The sequence below is a fragment of the Giraffa tippelskirchi genome, chromosome 13 (genome assembly GCF_054371585.1).
Source record: "Giraffa tippelskirchi isolate mGirTip1 chromosome 13, T2T-mGirTip1v1.2.pri, whole genome shotgun sequence".
NCBI classification, from domain to species: Eukaryota; Metazoa; Chordata; class Mammalia; order Artiodactyla; family Giraffidae; genus Giraffa; species Giraffa tippelskirchi.
In genome coordinates, this window is record NC_137287.1 from 25146531 (window position 1) to 25174245 (window position 27715).

At 38.7% G+C, this 27715-nt stretch overlaps 2 protein-coding genes and 2 long non-coding RNA genes across 4 annotated transcripts in view; 2 read left to right on the forward strand and 2 right to left on the reverse strand.

The window, feature by feature from the left end:
- The window catches only part of SMG1 (SMG1 nonsense mediated mRNA decay associated PI3K related kinase), a 100216-nt gene extending 83385 nt beyond the window's left edge, over window positions 1-16831 (forward strand). Inside the window, exons 55-63 of the mRNA XM_081556405.1 lie at window positions 1408-1545; window positions 2820-2972; window positions 3699-3878; window positions 4658-4885; window positions 8280-8491; window positions 8646-8752; window positions 9874-10053; window positions 10134-10240; window positions 12276-16831. Coding sequence (XP_081412531.1) covers window positions 1408-1545; window positions 2820-2972; window positions 3699-3878; window positions 4658-4885; window positions 8280-8491; window positions 8646-8752; window positions 9874-10053; window positions 10134-10240; window positions 12276-12353 — 1383 coding nt within the window. The 3' untranslated portion in view covers window positions 12354-16831. The remainder of the gene's footprint in view (window positions 1-1407; window positions 1546-2819; window positions 2973-3698; window positions 3879-4657; window positions 4886-8279; window positions 8492-8645; window positions 8753-9873; window positions 10054-10133; window positions 10241-12275) is intronic.
- Window positions 4912-7238, reverse strand: LOC145532078 (uncharacterized). The gene is made up of 2 exons (XR_014072968.1): window positions 5582-7238; window positions 4912-5216 (listed from the first exon to the last, which is right to left on the reverse strand). It is a non-coding gene; the product is annotated as an uncharacterized LOC145532078 (long non-coding RNA).
- Window positions 14504-18945, reverse strand: LOC145532077 (uncharacterized). The gene is made up of 3 exons (XR_014072967.1): window positions 17964-18945; window positions 15692-16493; window positions 14504-14701 (listed from the first exon to the last, which is right to left on the reverse strand). It is a non-coding gene; the product is annotated as an uncharacterized LOC145532077 (long non-coding RNA).
- A 253-nt stretch (window positions 18946-19198) lies between these two features.
- On the forward strand, window positions 19199-27042 carry ARL6IP1 (ARL6 interacting reticulophagy regulator 1). Its single transcript, XM_081556406.1, has 6 exons — window positions 19199-19316; window positions 21426-21559; window positions 22015-22134; window positions 24348-24465; window positions 25042-25126; window positions 25549-27042. Exons 1-6 carry the CDS (start codon window positions 19281-19283, stop codon window positions 25665-25667), a joined length of 612 nt encoding a protein of 203 aa, XP_081412532.1. The 5' UTR covers window positions 19199-19280; the 3' UTR covers window positions 25668-27042.
- Window positions 27043-27715: the final 673 nt, after the last annotated feature.

The following is a 27715-nucleotide window of genomic DNA, read 5'->3' on the forward strand; positions in this document are numbered from 1 at the left end:
TTCAAACAGAGGCTTCAATATTGTCAGTAGCTTCTGACAAGTTGTGACTCATGGAGTAGCATTGGGGCTGTAGTATGGGGGGAGCGGGGTTCTGGTTTGGCCCAAACATTGGTTACTTTGTATCATTTATATTGAAGCCACTTCCCAAGAGTGGAATTGGTGGAGCATGGAACCAGTGTATTTTTCTTTTTGCAGTTTTATCAGTTAGCTGGTTTCTTAGCTTATAAGTTAAGAAAAGTAATTTATTCAGATGCTGAAGTTGCATTTATTATAGGTTAACAGTCCATCTAGCACATTGGTTTTGTTTTTTTTTTTAGTAACATCTATTTTTAAAAATCTTTATTTATTTATTAACTGGCTGTTTTGGGTCTTTGTTGGCTGTGTGCTAGTTGTGAAGAGCAGGGACTGCCCTCCTTTTGTGGTGCACAGGCTTCTTATTGCGGTGGCTTCCCTTGTTGCAGAGCGCAGGCTCTAGGCGCGCAGGCTTCAGTAACTGGGGCACCGGCTCAGTAGTTGTGGTGCACAGCCTTAGTTGCTCCACAGCATGTGGGGTCTTCCCAGACCAGGGATCAGACCAGTGTCCCTTGCATTGCAGAGTGGATTCTTAATCACTAGGCCACCAGTGAAGCCCCACATTGGGATTTTCTTGGCATTTATTTTACTTCAAAAAAATGATGTTGAAAAGGTTTATTTAATACATTTTAGAGTTTATTCATTGAAAAAGTTGACAACTATATGGAAAATACTATAAAAATCCTTTCAATTTTGTTCATCTGAACACATTTTAAGCTAGCACAATATATAACTTTAAAATTTCAGCTCAGATGTCCCTTGGCCTTCTGGGGCCACCTTACAGCATATAAGATGCATGCATAAGATGGCTTGATCCTCTGTCAGCAGTTGCCTGCACCTTTCTGTCGTTCTGTCACTTGTAGGTTCACTGGAGAATTCTTTCTTCTCTGACTGCTGCTGTTGTTTCTCTCAGTTACTTGCTTAGCTCCCATGCTGGGCAACTCTTCTACCTACTGTGCTTGTTCCAACTTCTGAACTGGAGATTATATTTTCGGGGGATTGTGTAGGAAACTTTTACTTAGACTAGGAAATGCCTTCAGAATTGCTATTTAAATTCTGAATATCAGTGATCCAAGAAATTTATCAGCTGTCCTCTACCTCAGGAAATTTTCCTTCTGGTTAATTCTTTTACTGTGTTTCTGTTACTCTTCCCTGCCCACCCTGCACTGCTGCAACTGGACTTTTTACCTCCTCCCCCAGTCCTTCTCCCAGTCCTACCATCAGTCTTTTCCCAGTCCTCCCCCCAGTCCTTCCCCTAGTGTCACTTCCCCTCTCTTGTTTATCTAAAGGCTTTTTCCCCTGCTTACTTTGTTACATTTCTTTTTCTTTGAACAGTGGCAGCATGAAGATCTCCTTATCAATAGACCACAAGCCATGTCCGTCACACCTCCCCCTCGTTCTGCCATATTAACCAGCATGAAAAAGAAACTCCATACTTTGAGCCAGATTGAAACTTCGATTGCAACAGTTCAGGTGCGTTTTGTCATCTCCTCCTCCTGGCACATCCTACTTTTAGAAATGACCTCCACTGTGGTCAAGTGCCCTGTTCAGTCTGTCCTTGGCTTTTAAGCCACAGGAACTCTAATACCTTATTCACTTTTATTTTTAGTTTGTGTCTTTTTTTTTTTTCTCATCTTCCAAAGTAACTGAATCTTAGAAGTATATTTTGAATTAAGAATAGAGACATACTAAATATTTCAAATTTTTAATGAACTATTTAATGAATTTTTAAGGCTATTACTGTGCCATTATACATTAACCTTGGTGATGGTAAAAACTTGAATACTAAATTTGTTTTCTGAAAGTTTGGCGTATTATTAATATCCATGAAGCTTAGGCCTATCTTCCTTCTATGGTGTAGTTAATGGAATTTTGTGATATCAAAGGCAGTAGAACATTTTTCTAAACCATTATTTTTGACTTTTTTGGGTCACATCAGCAAAATATTTAATCTTGCCTTCCTTTTTTAAATAAAGAGAAACTGGTCTTGATGATGGTTTTATATACATCTCTGGTATTGTTACATCTCATATTCAGTAGTAACTAACATTTTTCTGTTTTTATAGTTTAATAGTATAATTATAATCACTTTAGTAATATTTTTAAAATTTTTAATAGAACTTTTCTTGAGCTCACTTTGAAGATTGAAATACCTTTTCTCTACAGCATATTAGTGCTAGTTTTCACTTTAGAGACTGAACTCATGCCCTTTCTGATTCTAGAGGTGTGTGTGTGTGAGCGGGTGGGAGGGGAGAGTATGAATGGGAATTCCGCCACTTGAAATGTTGAGTACGTAATGAAGCAACTTTGTTAGGTAAAACCTTTGTATTGTGATAATCTGGCTGGATTTTTACTATTATTCATAAACGTTTACATTTGTGGGAATCTGATTTTCATCTTTTACAATCAAAGATATAAATGGACTTTTTCATAGATAGCACATACAGTGCAATGGGAATTTGGTGTGACAGGGTTTGTTTTTTTTTTAAGACTATTTAGAAATGAAAATGAAACTTCTTTCTGCAAAATAAACTGAAAGCCAGTCCTTACCTTCTCAGATATGTTTAGTCTTAAATACTCAATATGAAGTCAAGATTAATTCCAAAATGTGACAGTTTGTTAAAGATGTTTTCTAAGTCTAAGTTACTTATGCCATCCTACTTCTTTTGAATCTCTCTTATTCATATAAAATGCTCAACAGATAGGAAGTGGAGTCCTAATCACTGAGATTCTGCTGGCTTTTATAGGAGAAACTGGCAGCACTTGAAGCAAGTATTGAACAGCGACTCAAATGGGCAGGTGGTGCCAACCCTGCCCTGGCACCTGTACTACAGGATTTTGAAGCAACAATAGCTGAAAGAAGAAATCTTGTCCTTAAGGAGAGCCAAAGAGCAAGTCAGGTATGGGTACCTGTGTGTGCCATCTTGTTTTCAGTTACAGGATTATATAACTGATTATATAATCAGGCACAACATTGAACTAATATGATTCCCATATCCCATATATCCATTACCAAAATTTAATAATTATCAACTCAAGTCCTACTTTGTTTTCTCTAAACTGCTTACTCCCTATCCTAAATTTAATGGTAATCTCAAATATTATATCATTTTATCTGTAAATATTTCAGTATGTATATATAAAGATGAGAACTAGTTAGTAACATAATCACAATACTGTTACTGTACCTTGAAAGATGTCCTTAATATTGTCAAATAACCAGTGAGTGTTTTCTGATCTAAATGGTAAAATTATGTAGGAGTAGAAGGGGGTAGCATTTCAGATTGGAATTTGGATATAGCACAAACAAATTTAAGCTGAATATGATAACAGTTTTTTTATGGAGTAAAATTTCTGTGTTAAAAAAGAGCCATGTGGAAGATGAGTTTACCTAACTCTGCTTAGGTGCTTTTTGGCCTTCTAAGACTTGACAACATCAACCCAAAAGTGTTAATTTGTTTACAGCTTTTATAAGAAGTGGGTCTGTTTCCCATGAGAGTCATACATTCATACATTTTCAGGACCTGGTCCTGAATTCTGGAAATGAATAGGTAGTATTATTTTTTTTTCATTAATTACAGGTTTGTCCCTCATTGTGATGGTTCCACTCTTTTTCCTCTTCACAGGTCACTTTCCTCTGCAGCAATATCATTCATTTTGAAAGTTTACGAACTAGAACTGCAGAAGCCTTAAACCTGGATGCTGCTTTATTTGAACTAATCAAACGGTGTCAGCAAATGTGTTCATTTGCATCACAGTTTAACAGTTCAGTCTCTGAATTAGAGCTTCGTTTATTACAGAGGGTGGTAAGTCTTGATTCTTGGAGTGAAGAGATTGGGTAATTTAAATAGGACCAACTATATGCTCTCAAAATCAATTTAATATATTCACTAGTCTGCATTTACTGAGCATGTACTGTATATGAGATGTTATGAAGAATTCAAGGATGATTAAATCTTTCGTTTATCCCCAAAGGAACTTACTTATACAAATAATACAGTGAATGAAAAAGTGAAAAGAACTCTGGGAGCTACAAGTAGAATCACAGTAGGGGTTCCTGGGGAAGGAGAGAGACAGTGTGTAGCAAATGACTCAGATGCACTTTTGAAAGTAGGATAGCAGACAGAGGGCTAGTGGAGGATGAATGCTGGAATATCCAGTTAATAAATTCAGCATTTCTACTTTGTGGGAAGGCTTTAGACTATATATTAGGAGGCTCTGTTTTATTTTAAAGAGTTATTTACAGTGTCTTTAGGGTCCTAGCTGTGTGTCATCTTTGTTACTCCAAATATATTTTCTTAGGTTTTAAACTTTAAGCGTTTGTTCCCTGTATAATTATGCAGAAAAGTAAAAATCTTAGTTTGTATTTCGTAGGTTGTTTAAATTATTATCAAGTATTTTTTAAAATTTATTTAAATTCTTAAGAAATGTATTTTTAAGAAAACACTGTTTTCTCCATGACTCAGCAACTGAGGTTCTTTGTATCAACTTGAGTTACGAGTGTCTTTTGATGTGATGATGACGAAAAGAATCTTATATTTTTCTGGCTGATTCTTAAAATCAAACAAATCCTTATTTTGTTTAGGACACGACTCTTGAACATCCTATTGGCAGCTCTGAATGGCTTTTGTCAGCACACAAACAACTGACCCAGGATATGTCTACTCAGAGAGCAATTCAGACCGAGAAAGAGCAACAAATAGAAACAGTCTGTGAAACAATTCAGAATCTGGTTGATAATATAAAGACTGTGCTCACTGGCCATAACCGGCAGCTTGGAGATGTCAAACATCTCCTGAAAGCAATGGCGAAGGTAAGATTAATACCATTGACACATAATTACTCCTCCCTTTTATAACATTACAAAGAGTTTTATTCATGAGAAAAAAAACCTAATTTCTCTCAGGTCATATTTCCGGTTTGTCAGAGTTTATTTGTGTTTTCATCAACTGTCAACTTTTTTTTTTTTTTAAGCAGGTAGTAAATAGTATTCTGATTCTGTACACAGACAAACTGGGGCTTAGAGAAATTGATTTATACAAAGTCACATAACTTACAGATGAGTTGGAACTTGAACTTGGTCTCACAGAGTACTTAGATCTCTCACTTCTCTTCTGCCTCCCAACCCAGATCATATAGTTTGCCTGCAAAATAAATGAAATATTTCCTCTTCTCTCCAGTATTGTATAGAATCTAGATAGTAAGGGAACAGTCCTCAGAAAAGGCTTTATTATCACAAAACAGTAGATCATTTACTTTTCGAATTTTTTTTTTTTTTGGTTGTATCATGTGGCTTGTGGGATCTCAACCAGGGATCAAACCCGTGCCCCCCTGCACCCCTGCAGTGGAAGTGTGGAGTGTTAACCACTGGACTGCCAGGGAAGTTCCTGGATTTCTTTTTAGTTGGAGTTTTTATTTGTGCTGGAAACAAGATTCCTATTGAAAAGGAGTTATTAATAAATTGTTATAAGCAGACTAAACACATTGATATTAAAAAAACACTTATTACCTGTTATCCTAAAGGTGACTGTCTGAAGAGTAATACTGAAACAAATACCATTTTTCTTAATCATTCAGTTCAGTTACTCAGTCGTGTCTGACTCTTTGCGACCCCATGAATCACAGCATGCCATGCCTCCCTGTCCATTCATCAACTCCTGGAGTTTATCCAAACTCATGTCCATCGAGTCGGTGATGCCATCCAGCCATCTCATCCTCTGTCATCCCCTTCTCCTCCTGCCCCCAATCCTTCCCAGCATTAGGGTCTTTTCCAATGAGTCAGCTCTTCGCATGGGGTGGCCAAAGTATTGGAGTTTCAGCTTCAACATCAGTCCTTCCAATGAACACCCAGGACTGATCTCCTTTAGGATGGACTGGTTGGATCTCCTTGCATTCCAAGGGACTCGCAAGCGTCTTCTCCAACACCACAGTTCAAAAGCATCAATTCTTCGGTGCTCAGCTTTCTTCACTGTCCAACTCTCACATCCATACATGACCACTGGAAAAACCATAGCCTTGACTACATGGACTTTTGTTGGCAAAGTAGTATCTCTGCTTTTTAATATGCTGTCTAGGTTGGTCATAACTTTCCTTCCAAAGGAGTAAGCATGTTTTAATTTCATGGCTGCAGTCACCATCTGCAGTGATTTTGGAGCCCAGAAAAATAAAATCTGCCACTGTTTCCACTGTTTCCCCATCTATTTCCGATGAAGTGATGGGACCAGATGCCATGATCTTAGTTTTCTGAATGTTGAGCTTTAAGCCAACTTTTTCACTCTCCTCTTTCACTTTCATCAAGAGGCTCTTTAGTTCTTCACTTTCTGCCATAAGGGTGGTGTCATCTGCATATCTGAGGTTATTGATATTTCTCCTGGCAATCTTGATTCCAGCTTGTGGTTCTTCCAGCCTAGCGTTTCTCATGATCTACTCTGCATATAAGTTAAATAAGCAGAGTGACAATATACAGCCTTGATGTAATCCTTTCCCTATTTGGAACCAGTCTGTTGTTCCATGTGCAGTTCTAATGGTTGCTTCCTGACCTGCATACAGGTTTCTCAAGAGACAGGTCAGATCGTCCCATCTCTTTCAGAATTTTCCACAGTTTATTGTGATCCACACAGTCAAAGGCTTTGGCATAGTCAATAAAGCAGAAATAGATGTTTTTCTGGAACTTTCTTTTTTGATGATCCAGCGGATGTTGGCAATTTGATCTCTGGTTCCTCTGCCTTTTCTAAAACCAGCTTGAACATCTGGAATGTCACGGTTCACGTATTGCTGAAGCCTGGCTTGGAGAATTTTGAGCATTACTTTACTAGCGTGTGAGATGAGTGCAATTGTGTGGCAGTTTGAGCATTCTTTGGCATTGCCTTTGTTTGGGATTGGGATGAAAACTGACCTTTTCCAGTCCTGTGGCCACTGCTGAGTTTTCCAAATTTGCTGGCATATTGAGTGCAGCACTTTCACAGCGTCATTGTTCAGGATTTGAAATAGCTCAACTGGAATACCATCACCTCCACTAGCTTTGTTCGTAGTGATGCTTTTTCTAAGGCCCACTTGACTTCACATTCTAGGTGTCTGGCTCTAGGTGAGTGATCACACCATCATGATTATCTGGGTCGTGAAGATCTTTTTTGTACAGTTCTTCTGTGTATTCTTGCCACCTCTTCTTAATATCTTCTGCTTCTGTTAGGTCCATACCATTTCTGTCCTTTATTGAGCCCATCTTTGCATGAAATGTTCCCTTGGTATCTCTAATTTTCTTGAAGAGATCTCTAGTCTTTCCCATTCTGTTGTTTTCCTCTATTTCTTTGCATTGATTGCTGAGGAAGGCTTTCTTACCTCTCCTTGCTATTCTTTGAAACTCTGCATTCAAATGGGAATATCTTTCCTTTTCTCCTTTGCTTTTCACTTCTCTTCTTTCCACAGCTATATGTAAGGCCCCCTCAGATAGCCATTTTGCTTTTTTGCATTTCTTTTCCTTGTGAATGGTCTTGATCCCTGTCTCCTCTACAATGTCGCGAACCTCCGTCCATAGTTCATCAGGCACTCTGTCTATCAGATCTAGTCCCTTAAATCTACTTATCACTTCAACTGTATAATCATAAGGGATTTGGTTTAGGTTATACCTGAATGGTCTAGTGGTTTTCCCTACTTTCTTCAATTTAAGTCTGAATTTGGCAATAAGGACTACAGAGTCGGATACGACTGAAGCAACTTAGCAGCAGCAGCAGTTCATGATCTGAGCCACAGTCAGCTCCTGGTCTTGTTTTTGCTGACTGTATAGAGCTTCTCTATCTTTGGCTGCAAAGAATATAATCAGTCTGATTTTGGTGTCTACCATCTGGTGATGTCCATGTGTAGAGTCTTGTCTTGTGTTATTGGAAGAGGGTGTTGGCTATGACCAGTGCGTTCTCTTGGCAAAACTCTATTAGCCTTTGCCCTGCTTCATTCTGTACTCCAAGGCCAAATTTGCCTGTTACGCCAGGTGTTTCCTGACTTCCTACTTTTGCATTCCAGTCCCCTATAATGAAAAGGACATCTTTTTTGGGTGTTAGTTCTAAAAGGTCTTGTAGGTTTTCATAGAACCGGTCAACTTCAGCTTCTTCAGCGTTACTGGTTGGGGCATAGGCTTGGATTACCTTGATATTGAATGGTTTGCCTTGGAAACAAACAGAGATCATTGTTAATCATTAACATATTGATTCTAGGATGAAGAAGCTGCTCTGGCAGATGGTGAAGATGTTCCCTATGAGAACAGTGTTAGGCAGTTCTTAGGTGAATATAAATCATGGCAAGACAACATTCAGACAGTGCTGTTTACATTAGTCCAAGCCATGGGTCAGGTTCGAAGTCAAGAACACGTTGAAATGCTCCAGGAAATAACTCCCACCTTGAAAGAACTGAAAACACAAAGTCAGAGGTAAGAATGCCTTCGGGCCTGAATTTAAAATGTAAGCAAAACATCTGGTAAAGTAAGTTTTGTTTATTTAATATTTTTTTCAGTTTTGTTCATACTTACAAGTAGCTATTTGTTGAAGCATTTCATAAATGAGTCATTTTATTTTATATTTCAGTGTCTATAATAATTTAGTGAGCTTTGCATCACCCTTAGTCACGGATGCAACAAATGAATGTTCGAGTCCAACATCCTCTGCTACTTATCAACCATCCTTTGCTGCAGGTAAGACTCCTCTATTCAGAAAAACCTGTATCTTCATCTGTTAATAATCTACATGTAGATGCTAAGACGTTAAAGAGTGTCTAATATGTTTATTGGGCTTCCCTGGTGGCTCAGGTGGTAAAGAATCTACCTGCCAGTGCAGGAGAAGCAGGAGACATGGGTTCTATCCCTGGGTCAGGAAGATCCGTTGGAGAAGGGAATGGCAGCACACTCCAATATTCTTGCCTGGGAAATCCCATGGACAGAGGACCCTGACAGGCTTTAGACCATGGGGTTGCCAAAGAGTCAGACATGATTTAGTAAATAAATAACAACAAACATGTTTATAGTCATCACCTTTTTAAAGGTTTTCCCTAATAAACCTATTTACAAAAACAGAAATTGTGTCACAGGTGTAAAAAACAAACTTAAGTTACCAAGGAGGGGGTAAATTGGAAAATTGGGGTTGACATATACACACTACTATACATAAAATCGATAATAAGAACCTACTGTATAGCCCAGGGACCTCTATTCAGTACTGTGTAATGACCTGTATGGGAATAGAATCTAAAAAAGAGTGGGTATAACTGATTCACTTTGCTGTACAGCAGAAACTAACACAACATTGTAAATCAACTATACTCCCATAAAAAATTAATTATGTAAGTAAATAAAGGGTTTCCCTAAATTCCTGTCATATTTCAAACTGAACAAATTTTGGCTTAATTTTAAAAGTATTTATGTTAGTAAAAATACTGTGTGTTCAAATACTGTCTATGATTATAAAATATATGTTAGGGAAATACAGAAAATTAATTAATAGAAAAATCAGTAGTTCCATTCCAATTAGAGATAAAAACCACTGTGTATGTGTTGACTTCTCTGTGTGCATGCACACATGTATACAAATTGTATCATTCTGTGAATGTAACTTTCCTTGCCTTTTACCACATCTAGCTGTTTAAACTAAACTGTGTTTTTAGGTGAAGAGCTTTTATTTTAAGGCAAGAGGACTTTAAGGTTGTAATATCACATCTAGTATCAGGGTTGTCCATTTGCATTGATGATTGGAACAGAACTGCCCTGCTCCCCGGTTTCCTGTTTACGTGTACATTGAGCTACCAACTTTCTCTCTGTAGCAGTCCGAAGCAACACTGGCCAGAAGACTCAGCCTGATGTCATGTCACAGAATGCTAGAAAGCTGATTCAGAAAAATCTAGCTACATCAGCAGATACTCCACCAAGCACCGTTCCGGGAGCTGGCAAGAGTGTTGCTTGTAGTCCTAAAAAGGCCGTCAGAGACCCTAAGACTGGAAAAGGTAATTAGTTGAAATAAGGACACCTTAAATATTAATACAAAGTGGTGGCTTGACTTATACATGTCTCTATTACTTCATAGCTGTGCAGGAGAGAAACTCATATGCGGTGAGCGTGTGGAAGAGAGTGAAAGCCAAGCTAGAAGGCCGAGATGTTGATCCGAATAGGAGGATGTCAGTTGCTGAACAGGTGACCATCTTTTAAACTTGAGCTACACATTTTAATGCTGCTGAAGCAGTATAGGTTTAAAGATTCCCTCACCCCCATCTTTGGTGGCATATCGAGAAATAAGGAATTTAAATCTATTTTCAGGCTTCAGAAGATTTTGAATAACACAGCTCCTAGATTGTCAACTCTGACTCTAGCCTGTTAACACTTTCCTTTCTCCCCAGTCCTCTTTTAACCAAAATTTGAGGTGTTGCTTGACTCTTTCTCTTCCAACAGAAGACTGTTAGTTTGTGTGTTAGAGCTATGTGAAGGTTTCTAATGAAATGAGGATGACACTTTGGGTGTCAATAGTATCTATAAATAAGTAATCTGTGAAGTGTTCCTGGGTGTCAGTTGGTCTGAAGTTATTACTCTTGAAATTTTATCATTAATATTATTAAAATTGTATATATAAATTCAAGAATGAATTCTTTTGCCCACAGCTGTTTATTTTGAAAAGTTTCAAACCTTCAGAAATGTTATAGGAATGCTCATGTATTATATATTCCTTGCCTAGAATTGGCAGATCAGTTCTTAATATTTTCTTAATTTGCCTAATCTTTCTGTGTAACACTTCATGCCTAAATACTTTGTCTCCCAAACAAAACATTGTAATAATATATAGCTATGATATAATTATAAAATTACCAACTCAGAAAACTTAACACTGGTGTTAACATTGACTGCTATCCATGATTGAGTCCATATGTAGGTTTCTCCAGTTATCTTCAGATATCCTTTTTTACTTAGCCACCCATCTCTTTAATCCCCACCCCCACCCATACAGGATTTAGTCAAAGCTTATCCTGAAGTTCATATATGTGTCCCAGTTTTAATTTCCTTTTAATGTCTAGAACAGTTCCTGAGCCTCTTCTTTTATGACATTTATATTTTTGATACGTCCAGACCACTTGGTTTGCAGAATGTGCCTCACTTTATATGTCTGATATTTTCTTTATATCATAGCATTTTTGGCAAGACTACTTTGCCAGTGATGTGTTCTTAGAATTTTACCTCATTGAATGTGTGTCTGTTTGTGCCATCTTTGTTATTAAGTTAGAGCACTTGGTCAAGGGTAATGTTCTCCTGAATTCTCCATTACACATTTGCCTTTTTTTTCTGTGGGGTAGAAATCTGAGACTTGTGAATATCCTATTTTCTAATGGTTTGGCATCCACAATTCACGTTAGCAAGAAAGTTTTTTTTTTATTTTAAACACTGTTAGATCTCTATATTGGATCTGAGCTTCAGCTCTTCTTGGTTAAGAGTCATTCTTTAGAGAGGGTGTCAAATTTGTCAAAAACCCTGGACAGTGTTCTGGGTCTAGGGGTATCTTTGCTTCAGAAACTTTCTGGTAGGTTAATGGGTTGTGTGCTTTCATGACTGCATCTTAGGTCTCTGTCCATTTTTTCTGAAGGATGCTTAGCTATTGTGCTTTTTATTCTGATAGTTAAGTTTTATATAAAAAAATGTTAAGTGGCTCACAGGAGTAAGGTAAGTACAGAGTTCTTTGCACACAACTGTTGTAGGTTATAATTCAGCAGCCATATAGTGAGCATATACTATATAATTGGACCCTGATTGATGCTCTGGATAAGAGAAATGATCATATCTCTTACTATAAAAGAATATTTAGCTGAGTCAGAATCAGCAGGTGTTTGCTGAGTATCAAACTGTGTTCCAGAAACTGCTGGGCACTTTTCAATTCACCTAAGCATTTGTCCAGTGAATTCACATGTTTAAACCCAAGAACACCTCTGGGGTCAGTGGCACTCTCTTCCATCTAAGGATTTGTAAGGCTCAAAGGGGATTGTGACTTTCCCAGGACACACATTTGTAAGTTACAGAATTCGGAGGGAAGCTCAGTTTGTTTAACTTCTTCCCACCATGACAACTGCACATCTTTGGGTAATTAATTTGGGTGATTAGAAACTTAAACAGTTCATGTAAATCAGATATGAATCATGCCCTTTCAAGTTTTAAATGGCTTTAAATTCTATCCTGCCCATTTCTACAGGTTGACTATGTCATTAAGGAAGCAACTAATCTAGATAACTTGGCTCAGCTGTATGAAGGTTGGACAGCCTGGGTATGAATGGCATGACAGTAGATGAGTCTGGTTAAGCGAGGTCAGACATCCACCAGAATCAACTCAGCCTCAGGCATCCAAAGCCACACCACAGTCGGTGGTGATGCAACTGGGGGCTTACTCTGAGGAAACCTAGGAAATCTCGGTGCGCTAGGGAAGTGAATCCTGCAGGACAGCTGCACTCAGGGATACGCCCAACACCATGGCCTGCAACCCCAGGGTCAAGGGTGAAAGAAAGCAAGCAAGCTCACCGCCTGAACACGGAGATTGTCTTTCTGCCACAGAACAGCTGCAGACGTGTCAGGAGGTTAGCTGCAGAAAGAGATCGGGATGCCGCGGAGCACAGTGATTTGGAACTCCATTCCACCTGACCCCGTGTGTACAATCCAGGAAAAAAACCCCGCTCAGAAACAGAGGAAACTGGGGCCGCGAAGAAATCACAGCCAAGGAAGATTTGATGCATTCAGATTCTTGCATAACACTTGTTGCTTAGCAACAGTACTGGTCGGGTTGACCATAAGTACAAAAAAAGGCTATGCGATATGAATTTCAGAAATGGACTGAAGAAGGAGAGCTATGTAACAGATACACTACATTGGAAGAACTTACTTCTGAAATGAAGGGAAAAAAACCCACCCCATCGTCGTCCTCCCCATCCCCCACCATCTGCCCATTTCCCCCTTTACCTGATCTAGAAGATTAGCCATCTTTCACATTCACTTTTATTTCAATCCTTATATTTCATATACTTCATCTCGATGCTGTTAACAACTTATATTTGGAGTGATAAACAGAAAATTTTCCAAAACCACTGATAACATGGAAAATGCAAGGATTGTTTAAAGGTGTGATGATCACATACAAAATGTAATTCTGGTTATTTAAGTCATTTCTGTGATTCTATCATGTACAGTTTCCAGAATTGTCACTGTGCATTCAAAAGTAATGAATCTAACAGACATTTGATTTAATGTACACTCCCCTTTGCTTATAGTGTACATTTTTGGGAGGTCATTCAAATTTTCCCTCTTCTGTGATTGCTGTAGTTTCTTCATAGAAAGTAGCTAATCCAATGTAATCTTTTACCTTTTTAAAAACCAGGATAGAGTACCTATTAGAGTTTTACATTGTTGATGACAGATTAACAATAAAGTGATGTTCTGGTGGAGGTAGAGTGAAATGTTTTTTTTAATTCAGTTTTCTCATTTGAAAACTTTAGTTTTACCTGGCCTTTTAGGACATATACATGAAACATCAGCAAAAAGTAAGAACCACCAACATCTTTCATTAAGTTCCATTATTAGTGTGTGAAGTACTTTAATTTTTGCACAGTTTTAATAGTTCAGTAGTGAATTCATGATCAAGGTTTCCTTAAATTTAGCATTGCATCTCAGTACTGACTGTTTAAGCTCAATTGTTGATCCAAAATAGAAATCCAGACTAGAATAGATTCCTAAAATCACGTATCAACACAGAGTAGAAGAGGATTAAAATCTTGGTTGAGTACATTTTTCCTGCAGTTTAGAGATTAGGGCTATGATCACTTTCTAATTGCCAGTCTTCACAGACAAACTTGAAAGGAATTAAGGAAAAATTTCACATAGTTCTGGCCTTTCCTGTATTCTGATTGCCACATTAATCTGTAATCTTTAAATACTCATGGGAGAATGCATTTCAGTATCAGTGCTCTTTTAATACTTTGACAGGTATTATAAGAAAGGTGATATTTTTGAATACCCATGTGTCTAATAGCAAGTTAAGGAACCTAGTGCATCAAATTTTATTTTCTTCATTTATTTTGAACTTTATTTTCACAATCAAAACAACCTATTGGAATAATAATGCCATATTGTGTTTTGCACACTGCTTTATTTCCTAGAGGCTGTTGCGCTCATCACTTGATTACCTCTACTGTTTCAAGATTTAGTCTTTCAGCAACATTTTTTGTCACAAGGAAAAACTTTTATTACAGTGATAAAACCAGTTCACACTAGTTTGTCCCTATAGACAGTAATCAGAAATTGCTTCTTCTTTGGTAAAGAAGAAAAATGAAATAGGTGAATTTTATTGCCTGTGAATTTCAGGCTTCAGAGGTACTTGGCACCTTATCCTAGTGAAAACAAAACAGCTTTACATAAAAAAACATGTGCCTCTGCTAAATTATCCATCACTTTTATTTTAAAATGATCCCTCAGAGAATAGTGTGACATATACATGTTTGGTTGTAGGGCAGATATGAGTGATTGATGACTTCAAAGCTTGCTCTTTGCTGCATTCTGGACAACAAGACCTCAGTCTGTACTCTTTGGCTGCTTCTGGGGAAGTCATTTGATAAGTAGCCTTGTCATTTTGAACTGTTATAAGAGAAATCTACAGTTAAGAGATTTAATCAGCAGTAAAAGGCTTTGGTCATACAGCAGATTCAGAAGACAGGTCTATATTTTGGTGATTATCTTGTAAAATGTGAAGCTCAGAGTGCTGTGATTATGAAGTCATACAGTTTTGATAATACAGAAATACCTGTGGAAAACCAGGGGTCTGCTCCTCCCTCCCTTCTCCTGTCCCCCATCCCCTCTCCCACCTTCCTCACCCCTACTTCTGCACTCTCACTCTCTTGTGCTCCCCTCCCTTAAGATTCAGGGGGTACAGAATAACTTACAACTTCTACAGTTTGAAGTACCCTTGGAAATTGAAGTTTATCAGAAGTGTTTTGCTGTCTTTAATTTTCTAGAATTGCCTGAATTTTAGTTGATTTCTCTATAAAGTTGTGGAGGCTTAGCAGTCTATGGAGCTGTCTGTATTTCTCTTTTACTCTGTTTCTTTGGTGTGTCTTGCAGTATCTCATTATTTCTGGTCATGTGTTCTTCACATAGTTTGCTAGATGATTCTTTTGTGTCTGACACTTGTGAGTTGTTTGAGATATGTGAAGTTTCTGTGTGAGAACTGATAATCAAGCTCTTGATCTGCTCCCCTAAATTGCTCTTTTGGAGCCCAAACCCCAGGTTCAGGGTTGAGGGTTTGTAATACAAAGAAAAACTTCCATCACTTCTGCCCTTAACACTTGCCTCTATTATCTAAGTGTCATATGTAGTGTTCTTAATGTCCAGTGTTTGGTGTTATCTGCATTGTTTTTGTTTTTAATTGTGATTGTTCTGATGTGTGAAATTTAAGGAAAGAGCCATTAAAAAAATTCCAAGCAGGGCAATGCAAGTACAGCCAAATATTAGAGTTGATGTGCAATCTTAGGTCCTTTTAAATCTGTTGTGATATAGGCAGTACTTTGAATTGAAAAGTCTTCCTGGCCTATTTTCCTCTACATATTTGTAATTACTCTGGGGGCTTACTTGTTTTGGCAGTACTAAAATCAAAGGAGCTGGTTCTTCTTTTCTCCCAGTTCTTTTCATATTAAAGAAGGCGCCTACAATTAGCTTGTTAGCTTCTGTTCATATACATAAAAAAATCAGTGAATGTTTTTCTGTTAGCACATTGAAGTACCTTTGTTTTACCTAAAACCAGATATATATGAAAACCAATGACCTTCCATTCTGTATCTTGAGCTTGTAAAATGCCAGTAATTTAGAGCTAGGACTTTTCCCCTCTTAACTCTAGGAGGTAGACTATGTTAATATAAGGGTCGCTTAAAGAAGGCAGATTTTTTTCACTATTTGGGTTGTGTTAGAAAGATTCCTCCTATGGGGAAAAACTAGCATTATAAATTTTCCAGACACTGAGGAAGGAAATCCACTGTATTATGAACCCAGAAGGGTTTGTTGCACTTTTCCTGCTTTTTTTAAGGCCTGGGTAACAATATCACCATCTCTTTTTACAAAAGGGCAAATGAACTGCAATTGAGAGAAGCTTTATAGGTTCAGTGGTTAGTTGTACAACATGAACCATTTAGCCTCTTGCTTTCCATGGGAATTTGGGCTTACTAGGGAAAAAGCTGTTTGTTGTGCTATTGTAAAAGTGTCATAAAATTAGCTTGACTTTGGAAGATGATAAACTTAACTGAATGTTCTGAAATGCAGACTTGCAGAATGTATGTCTTTCAAAACAGGCTTTTTTTTTTTCCCCTCGACAGTCCAAGTTTCAGCTCCTGCTTAAAGTTCTTTTATTTTCTGGTTTAAATTTTCCTTGTATTTCCACCTGTAATGTCAATGGCAACATCATACTTCACTTGTTAATTTACTTTACCCTTATTATATAAGAGCAAATTGAGTTGAACTGAATCTTCCTTGTTCTAGTAACATTGTATAAATAAAGTGGCTTCTCTGTACAAAAGGATCCATGCCTCCTGATGGATATAATTTTGTGATTGTATTTAAGATTAAAAGTTGAATAAATCACACCAGCTTCCTGAAAATGCTCATAATGCATCTTTTGGAAAACAAAAGTACATGGCCTACTTTGTGCATATTTGCATTAACATGGCAAAGATTGTATGAAATACCTGTTTTTCAGAAAATAAAGTCTTAAAAGACGTAGCATGTAAGCTCTGAATTTGTTGAAGCAGTTTCCAGAAAACTTAATTTTGGAGTATGGATAGCTTTTTTAAAGCATTAATATCTTCAAAAGTTTAAAAACCTGATTCTAAAAAAATGTATTTTACATGTTCTAATATTTTTTAATAGAAGTGGAAATTTTACTTCAAAGGAAAAGTTCTTAGTATTAAGGCACAATTTATTAAGCTTCATTTTGTATATCTTTAAAAACTTCTGTAGATTATTATTGACACATATTCCCTGGTGTGTGGTATGTAAAAGCTCTGAAGGAAAACAATATCCAGCTTGTTTGAATATCTGGAAATCAGATTGCATTTGTTGCTGCCAGATTCTGTAGGAGGATCTGTTCAGTGATCTGGTACATTTCAAAAGCTCACATCCTGCCTTTGTAGTACCAAAAAAACCCAACCCAACCAACCAAAACTCCAAAGGAAGCTATACCAAGTGCGGGGTGGGATTTTTAGTCATTAGGACGATTGGAAATTTAGGTAAGGACCTTATTTCAGTGACTTAGGCTGTTAAGTTGTAAGTAAGTCTGGGAACATGTTCCTTGAATAACAAGGAACTGTGGAGAACTTGTGCTGTTTTAAATCAGTTTCTTTAGTTTTTTTCACCTACTTCAATTTCACAAGCTGATGTGTGAAGTCTTTCTTCTGAAGTTGTACTTAGAGAACTTGGGTGAAAATAAGGTACGTTCTGTAACAAAAACTGATTTCCCAAAGGGTAGGTTTTAAAGTCTAATGACCCCACACCTCTCCTTTGGAAGAGGATATTACTGGGCCTGTAGCAAGATTGTGCACTCAGTGCTCTATATATTCACTAATTACGTGGCTGCTGATTGGGATCTTTTTATTTTTTGACTCGGTTGAGGAGGGCCTGCTCCTCACAGTTCATAACTTTATAAAGTCTCCCAAAATGAGGTATACCAATTGGCTGCATTTTCCCTACATAAACTTTTTTCCTCCAACGTCTCCCAAAGCGGCGCTTGATTGAAAAGTCGCCTTCCCTTACAAAGCCCCCCACCCTGCTCTGCCCCACAGCGTTTATACCTGATCTGATGCCTAATTTTTTTCGAAGTTCAATGGCAAATTTCATACCTTTTTATGATACTCACAATGCTTCTGCCCCCCAAGTTTTCTTAGGGGCAGCATGTGGTCTGTAGCAGTGTTGGCTCACATTTCTTTATGCCTTCCTTGAACTCTTTATGAACCCGATAGTTATTTAAGGAACGTTTTTAAAATAAACTTGATGGCATAATATAGATGACTATAAAAGGGTAAACGACTGGAAGTTGAAAGCTATGGCATGTTTTTCTGAATCATCTGACCAGGTCAACATTTGGCATTATTTTGTTTGTGTTGAGTAATGAAAACGTTAATGCATTTTTAAATCCTGGAAAGAAAATGTGTCTCACATCGATCATCTAGTTCTTAAATTGCAATGAACTCCACTCATAAGAGGGTTTACATCTTTCCTTATATGAAAGGATCTGTCAAAACGAGCCCCTTTTTGGAGGGGGATCATGGAGTTTCAAGTGAAGTGTTCTACAAAGAACTTCCCCAAAAAACCCATTAAAATAAACCAGTTTTATAAAGTGGTGCATTTTTCACAAGCTCTCAAACTATGCCCAGATGTCCACACCCTCTCTGCCGCCCCCCGCCCCTCCATCTAAGGCCTTATTCCTAATGAGTAGGCAAGGAAAAATTGCAGAAAATCTACTTATGCCCTTTTCCCTTGTCTGCAAAGCTCATGAGATGGGCACGAGTCTCCGAGTCACATATCTAGGCTAAACTGCTCAGTAGCCTGACGAGGGCTGCCAGAGCAGGGATTAGAAGAAATGCGCGGCCATCTAGGGGCACAGCCAGGCCCAGGGCCACCCGCTGGATCTGGTAGAAGATCCCAGCCCGACCCCTTAAGGAGGTTACTGTCACAGGCCCATCTCTGCCCTGCGCCTGATACTGCGTGGCATATTTCCTTAGAGACTCAATTCCAGAGAGGGTGCTTAGCTGCTTTGAAGTCCCCTGGAAGATCGTCCGAGAGCCACCTGGCGGCCCGCCTTGGGAATACTGAAGCCAGGCCAGGCCCCCGGCAGCGGCAGTTGAACCGCTTCGGTGAGGCCTGGGCGGGGCGTCGCCCACCTGCTGGCGCTGATTGGCCGTCCCATGACTCCGCCCCCTGGGCCCCGGCTAGTCTCACTCTCCTTTGACCTCGGTTTCAAGTCATGCGCTGGGCAGCGGTTGGTCCGGCCTGCTCAAGCTTGATCTCGATTTGCCCAATGAGGAGCGAGCTTCGCAGGGTCTGTCGGGAAAGGCAGCCGGCCTATATAAGCGGGCTGCGGGGCGTACCCTCGCGTTAGGGGTGCGGTGAGGGAGTCGGTGGAGGACCTTGTTTCGTTGCGTCCTGTGCTCGCTGAGGCGGTACCTCGAGAACTATGGCGGAAGGAGATAATCGCAGCACCAATCTGTTGGTGAGTCCCAGCGCCTAGTTGCCAGAGGACCGAGCGGAGCCTCCGGACTTCGGTGTGCTCCGTGGGACTGCGCTGCGGCCTTGTTCTTATCACCCGCGGCGGGCCCGGCCCCCTTCTCCCTTCCCAGGTGTAGGCGACGACGCTTGCTCTTTCGGCTTCTTGGTTAACCTCTCCTTGGCCGTGACTAGTGGCCACTCCTAACACCCCCTCAGGGAAGGTGCGCGATGGAGCTTAGAGGGCGCGTGATCATTCACTGCGAATAGGGGTTGAGGAGGAAGCTGGAGAAGGGGGCTATGACCAGTCTGGGTTGCAGTCAGTGGCAGAGGGCCGCCAGGGGCCTGTCGAGCGCTTTTGGGGCCCAGACTCCAGCCGCACCTGTGTCTCCCCCTCCTTGTTCTTAACGAGAATGTCCCTTCGCCCTTTACCCTAATGCTTGGGGAGCAGTGGAGGGTCAAAGGGCTCTTCCGAGCGTTTCTGTTAGAGCCTGGCACGGCTTAAAACGGCAGGGAGGCTTCGAGCTCACGGCTGGAGACTGGAGGTGGGATCCAGCTGGAAGGACAATGGGAGGTTCCTGGCGTTTGTCTAGAACTTGTAAGTCTGGGAGGGGGTGTCGCAGCACGATTTTAGAGTAAGCAGGGGTCGAAGGGAACTGCAGTGAGCTTGTATTAAAGGCAGACAATTATAATCTCAGCCCGAATCTCACCACAGGATCTAGGCAAAAGCGAGAGAAATCTTCTCCGTGGCCTTTTCCCCAGGAAAGACAAGCCGCACACCACCACCACAGTGAAAAGAGAAACAGTAGTTTAATTTTGGAGTTTGATTTTCCAAGAGCCCAGCTTCTAACGAATCAAGTGATTTTGCTGGGCAGTTTTGATTGTGATTTTCATTTTGTGTTGACTTTTAAATATGCATGACCTCTACTGTAAAGTAATTAGCCCCCAACTAAAATAAATAAATTTATTAAAAAAAAAAATGCATGACCTCTGCCCCCTTTCTATGGTTAGCATATTTAGCCCCAGCACACACACACACCCGATCGAACAGCTATCGAAACAACTGATCTTGGCCTTGAGCTAGTCTGCTCTTTGCACACACACACACACCCACACACACACACACCCAAGATCGAACAGCTATTGAAACAACTGATCTTGGCCTCAAGCTGGTCTGCTCTTTGTACAGAGCAGTGGAACTTAATTTAAGGAGAACTAGACCTTTGACTTTGGCTTTTCTGAATTCAGATGTGTAAACCTCTGTGTCTCAGTTACCTCATCTGTAGAATGAGAATAGTAAGGACACCTTCTTTTCAGCTTGTTGGGAGGAATCATTAAAGTGTAAGTAAAAAAAATATTTAACAGAGTTTCTGTCACATGGTACTCTTTTAAGGAAACATGGATTTCTTCCAGTTTTTTTTCTTTCCCCACTCTACCAAAACTTAGCTTACATGCAAGAAAAAAAACAACCAAACAAAAACAAAATCAACTTAAAGGTTTTTTTGCCACATTAGCTCATCTGAGAAGTCTACTTGCAGCTGATTGTCAGATTTGCAGAGAAATTTGACTTCTAACCAAAGCATCCTGATAAGTGTAAGGAGCATTTTATTGAGATATATTGGGCTTAATATTAATAAGCCTTTTATAAGTCGATGAAAGCATAGTAGTTTTCCTTAGTTGTGCAAGTGATGCCAATATATAGATGATTCCAGTACACAAAGAGCTATTTTGGAAACTGCTGTTTAGGGAGAGGCTTTCCTCATGGATTCATAAGTAGGGGGTTAAATCAATGAAATGACAAAACAACAGATCGATTGTAACAACCTGAAATGAGCAAACTTCAAGTGATCTTATTTTATACACAGGGCAGTGCCACTTAGCAGTGCATGGCTTTGGGAAAAGAACCATTCTGAACTCACTTCAATTGTAAATGGGTCTGATTATCCCTATCTTAAGGGGTCTTATCAGGATTATGTTACATAACCCCAGTGCTTGGGCTTGGAAAGTGACCATTACATGATAATTTCCCCCCCATTGATTTCTGACTTGGGTATCTAGGAATCACAGAAATGTTAAGATTAGTAAAATGATTGCTTTAAACGTTGCTCATATGTAGGCTGCAGAGACTGCAAGTCTGGAAGAGCAGCTGCAAGGATGGGGAGAAGTGATGCTGATGGCAGATAAAGTCCTCCGATGGGAAAGAGCCTGGTTTCCACCTGCCATCATGGGTGTGGTTTCTTTGGTTTTTCTGTAAGTGAGCTATTAAATTACAATAGATTTATGTTTGTTACTAATAATGGTTCAGGTTTCATTTATGGAAGTGCCTGAAGTCTTGTAATTTAAAATCTGTAAAAAAATGCCTTTCGTAGAGCCTTCTGCTTGGTTTTCAGAATCCATAGTACTATGTAAAACTCTGTAACCGATGCAGTGAAATAAATCTGTGGCTCAAACTTAGGACCGTTTACACTCCTAGAAGGTGTTGAGGACCCCAAAGGGCTTTTGCCTCTTGATGTTTACATTAACGGTTATGGCTGGGATGTCATCATGACATGAAACTTCCGGAAAACCACTTGTGAGAAAATGAGAATAGGAAGGGCAGATAACATCTTTTGAGAACCATAGGACTAAGTGAATAAACATCTTCAGCTAGCACTAATAAAGACCATATTTTTCTAACCTTTGTTACTTTTTTTTTTTTAAAACAGGACTATCTACTATCTAGATCCATCTGTTCTATCTGGTGTTTCCTGTTTTGTTATGTTTTTGTGCTTGGCTGACTACCTTGTTCCCATTCTAGCGCCTAGAATTTTTGGCTCCAATAAATGGTAGGTGGCATAATGATGTGGCATTCAAATTTCTGAGAATTTATGAACCTGATAACTGTGACTAGGGTGCTGTAATTACAGAGAACTGCCTTAATTAACAGATAGCTAGGGGTTAGACTTATTGTTTGATGTAAAGAATTTCTTAGGTGATTCACATATAAATCATGAATTTCCAGTACTTATATCTCCATAGTTCTTTTATACTCTAGCATTTATTCTGACTTTTTTCTTTCTAGACCTTTTTATTGAAGTGAGGCTTTTTTCGGTAGTGAATTTTCAGTGGTTGCAGAACTCATAATGAGCTTTCCGTAAAAGTAGTATGTCTACATTTTTTACCATTGATATTTAAGATAATACTAATTTCATAAATAACTTATGAATAACTGAAAACAGTAAACATAGTTTTTTTTTTTGCCTGTTCATTTAGCAACTGTTATTGAATGTCTACTTTTATGTTAGGTGCACTCCTCTGGGTGCTGTGAAGTATGTTGATTTTTAAGGTTGATCTTGTGTTTCAGGCTAAGACATTGAGGCAGTGCAGAAGTGGTTAGCAAAAGTGCTTAAGAATAGATTCAAGCTTATACAGAAGTGGGTTGTTTATTTCATTTATACCATTCTTTGAACGAGTTACTTATGGGTTCCCAAGATAAGGTTAAGTGGCTTTGGATCCTATTAAAGTAGTGCTTAACTTTCCTCTGGAATGTTGGATTTTCATTTTTGATCCAAATAGTGAAAAAAACTAGATAGAGGAGTGGGATTTTTTTTTTCTAGGTGTTTTTGTCCCTTGGTTGTTTATTTTAATTTGATTGGTAATCTACTTGTGTCTATAGTTTTTTGTTCTCCTGATAATAAAAAATTATAAAAATAATTTTAAATGTAGGAATTGCTTAAATGATGGGATTAGTAAGCATGTTTGTTTGTATAAACATGTTTCTATCATATCACAATGGTTAGTGTTAGGAAATGTCCTCTGAATTGTTTTTCATGTGCAGTAATGAATTACGCTGCTGTTTGGGAGCCAAGTTTTTTTTTTTTTTTAATTAATTTTTAAAGTTTATTTTTAATTTATTTGGCTGTGCCCACTCTTCCTTGTGGCATGTGGGATCTAGTTTGCTGACCAGGGATCAAACCTGGGCCCCCTGCATTTGGGAGCTCGGAGTCTTAACCAATGAACCACCGAGGAAGTCCTTGGGGGCAAGTTTGTGACTATGCAGTGTAACAATTTAACAGACTCAACCTCATATCCTGATTTTATTAGCTAGATAACATTCTAATCTGCTAATTCTTAAGTCCTGGAGAAAAAATTTCAGAAGTAAACACAGGAAGTTTCTTGGTAGTTGGTATGTTATCAATGGCACTGTTTTATTTTTTGACCTTTATGAGGAAGGAAGAACACTGTTGCATAGCCACAGTCCAGCCTTGACTATGGGCAGCATATGAATGTCTGCTTATAAGAAGTTCCAGGGCTCCACAGAAGACCTTCTACTGTATCTATCACTGCAGATTTACAAGGACAAGGACTAGTGGAGAGAAACCAACACACCCCAGCATAGGGCTTACTTTTTATATCAGCCATTATGTCTGTGTAGCGAAGACAATACAAAGACAAAATTAAAAAAAAAAATCAGAACCCAGAATACATTATAAATGAAAATGGACTTTTTTGGAGGATCTTTTTGTATTCTTATTGCTGTTTTGTTTATGATTTGTGATTGGATTTGAACTGTTTGTGGCTGCCTCGGCATCAAATGTATGAAGCCCAGTTGAGGGTATTGTGTTTTGAATGCCAGCAGTTACTGTTTGGTAGAAATGTCACATCCTCCTCAAAATAGTGGGACTCTGGTGGCCACAACTCAGGATTCACTGGGATCTGCCAAATAATATAGGAAGTTTGGGGTTTTTTTTTTTTGTCGTTTCTGTCTTTTGTTTGCTTTTTGGCCATGCTGCACAGCTGTGGGATTTTAGTTCCCTGACCAGGGATTGCACCTGGGCCCTCAGAAGTGAGAGCTTACAGTCCTAACCACTGGACCAAAAAGGAATTCCCAGAAGAGTCTTAATGGTTCAAGAGCTCTTTTTTTTTTTTTAAAGATAATGGTGAATTGTTTTCTTATTTAGATTTTCTGTGTAAAGTAGCTTTTGAAATTTGAGAGGATGGTATACTTCTGTTTAATATTTAGATTTGTTTATAGTAAAGAGGAAAATTCTTTTTCTAGGACGACTGAGCAACAGCAAAGATTCCATGAAATTTGCAGCAATCTAGTAAAAACTCGACGCAGAGCTGTGGGCTGGTGGAAACGCCTCTTTACACTAAAGGAAGAAAAGCCTAAAATGGTACTGTTTTGGTTTTGACTTATTTACATTTTAAGATTGTGTCAGATTTTACTTCATTGTAGTCTAAAGCCTTTCTTTTTTACTCTAGTTGTAGTTGGATGTTTATCATTAATGTGTTGGTCTAACTCCTCTGAGTACATTCATAAATATTTTATCTGTATCAGTTATACTGAAAGTTAAAATTACATTTTGCATTTAATTTTTCATTGTAGAGTGAATTTTTTCTGGTTCTTTTTACTTACTGAAATAAATAAAAAAGATACATACTTTTCTTTTAGTTTCACTTGAGGTTACTGTGTGAAGTTATCAATTGCGAAAGAAGTGTAATTTATATTATGAACTACTTAATGTACATATAGAATTACAGTTATTCTAGAAGAGAATGTATCTAAATTCTGTACAATAGACCTAGGGAGTTTTCTGTAGGTTTTATATAATATATAGATGCTAAATATTTTTAAAGAAAAGTGAGAATAAAAACTGAAGTTATTTTCCAACCTTTGAAACAACCTCCTAAAGTGTCAGTTCTTAGTCTGTTCCTAGGAGTTGATTAATTCTTGTTATTTTCATTATTAGTACTTCATGACCATGATCATTTCTCTTGCTGCGGTTGCTTGGGTGGGACAGCAAGTCCACAACCTCCTTCTCACCTACCTGATAGGTAAGTCTCTGGGGAAGGACTGCAGGCACGTCCTGGCCAGTTTAACTGGAATTTAGTAAACATGTGTTCCTGCTCAGTGCGTTAGTTGCAGGCAGTGATTAAGGAACTGTGTGAGCACAGAAAGACGACTAAAAGCTGGGTCCTTGTTTTCAATGTTTGTGGTCTTATCAGAAGAAAGACACAGCACTGATAACCAAGGTAGAAAGTATTGTGCATGAGGTAAAAATAGGCAGTGTGTGTTACCTGAGGTGGGGAGGTATGAGAGCAGAAGCTTCTGGGGATAAATACCAACAGGAATAAAGGATATCATGTTGCTTCCTCCCATTAGAGTGTGTCTTAGTCTGAGGAACTAGCTTCTGTAAAATGTAGTAGTCTTTTACAAAGTTAATTGCTGCCTCTGTAACTTTTTTTTTTTTTTTAAGTGACTTTCTTTCTTTTGCTTCCTGGACTGAACCAACATGGAATCATTTCGAAGTACATTGGAATGGCCAAAAGAGAGATAAACAAGCTTCTCAAACAAAAAGAAAAGAAAAATGAATAAAGCATTTGCTTTATTCAGTGTGATTAATGGAGTATACATTGTCCTTGGGAACAGTGTCTGTTATGCTGTTTGGATACTAAAATGTTACAGAAGTAGCTCTCTGCTGTCCCTCACTCTGCCCTTAGTAGAAATTCTGACTTGCCAAGTAAGGCTTTATGCCCAGTGTCTTCATGGGTGTGTTCTTATCAGCTGGCCTTATATGGACAACTCTTTCTTCAGTTCCTCATCTTGGTTTTTTGTCACCCAGGGTTAACTGAACTCTTACTTTTAAAATAACATAGTGGTGAACTTCACCCTTTAGTACAGTTAACAGTGACTCGGGATAACTGTTCAAGTTGATCTTTTTTTTTAGCTGGATACAGGATAGTGGTCTGTGGCTTCAGGAAGCTGGTTCTATGGTCTGCTTAAAAAACTGGCTTCATGAATATAGAGACCAAGTTTACCACTTCTGATGAAGAGACCAATTAAGATTCATTCTTCATTCTGTTTCAATAGTGTGGGAGAAGAACCTCATGGAATAAGATGAAACTAATTCCATGCCTTAGCATGTGTTTTCTCCCTTGTGCAGAATTGAGCAGTTTGTAGGAAACATTGATCCTTCCTCCCAAATAGGAAATCTGACAGAAACTTTTAGAACTCTTGTTCCCTTGCACTTGAAGTTAGTACGTCTTTAAAGGCTTTTTAGTAGCAGGCTTACACAAGTTGGTATTTAGGACTTTAAAATTTCAGATTCTCAGTTAATTGGAACTAATGTCCATAATAGGTTAAGAGTCATGTCTATGATCTTCACTCCAAGACCGGCCAATAGAGGACAAAAGTCTTCCTGTGTTGAGTCAAGATTCATTTCAGTAGAAAATAGCCTTATCCTACTAATTTTTCAAGACCAGAATAAGCCCTTAAAGATAAGTCTCAAGAGTCTCCTTTCATGGTAACACTGGCTGCTTTTGGTCCCCATAGATGGAGTAGTTGAAATCTGTAGGAATGGACCTGAGGGCTGGAAATGTGACATATTTGGGAACAATTCTTAAACTGATTAAGTAGCTGTAATATAGTTTTGTGAATTTATTGCACTGATGCTGTGAAACCTGGACCTTGTGGTATATCAGTCCCTAAATTAGTGTTATTTTCTCCCCTTCAATATTGCTGTAAACAGTGGCACCGTGTAGCATGTTTGACTTTTTTTTTTTTAATGTTTTGTATACAGCCTACAAACTACCATAATTTACATGTTTCCTCATTGTATATAAGCTTGTCTTCCTATCCAGATTTTTTGTGTGTATGTGTGTTCTACCAGTTAACTACTTTTGCAGTTTTAATCCTGTATTATTTCTTCTACTTTGTTAAAAGGGGAATAAATAAATAAAGCTGGAATCCCTCCTTGTGTCCTTTCTTTATAGCTTAACCAATATAGTGTTTCCATGATTGGATTTACGTACCCAGCTAATGAACTACCCTGGGTGATCACTCCACTGCTGAAAGCTGCTCTTTGGATTTCCCAGGAGGCACAGTGGTAAAGAATCTGCCTGCAAATGCAGGAGATGGTGGAGAAGCGATCCCTGGGTTGGGAAGATCCCTTGGAGGAGGAAATGGTGACCCATTCTTGCCTGGGAAGCCCCATAGACACAGGAGCCTGGTGGGCTACAGTCCATGGAGTCCCAAAGAGTTGGGAGATGATTTAGCAACTGAGCATATTGCACAAGGTGCTCTTTAAGAACAGAATGAACTAAAAGGTTTAAATTCATTCAGTAAACATACAGGCACCACCCTAGATGGAAAAGGAGATAAAATGAATAAGTGATGGCCAAAGGTGGTATGTGAGAGTGTGGCTGGGAGGTCAGGCAGCAGAAGGATGCAGGAGAGAGGGCTTCCCATGAACCTCTACCCTAGGACCTAGCTCAGAATTTGGTACCTGACGTGCTCAGTAATTGGTGGGTGACTTGTTTGCACTTAGAATTTCTTTAAAAGAGCCCAAATTGGGTGTTTTATCATTGGGTCTCACTATTCTTTGTGGGTCCTGGGAACAGATTCAATGTCAAACCTCTTGCTTT

Bases quoted from the DNA above. Each gene is read 5' to 3' on its own strand.
- ARL6IP1 (XM_081556406.1), top strand. From the start codon at position 19,281: ATGGCGGAAGGAGATAATCGCAGCACCAATCTGTTG. The intron at 19,317-21,425 runs GTGAGTCCCAGC...GCTCATATGTAG, and splicing joins ATCGCAGCACCAATCTGTTG to GCTGCAGAGACTGCAAGTCT. The intron at 21,560-22,014 runs GTAAGTGAGCTA...TTTTTAAAACAG, and splicing joins GTGGTTTCTTTGGTTTTTCT to GACTATCTACTATCTAGATC.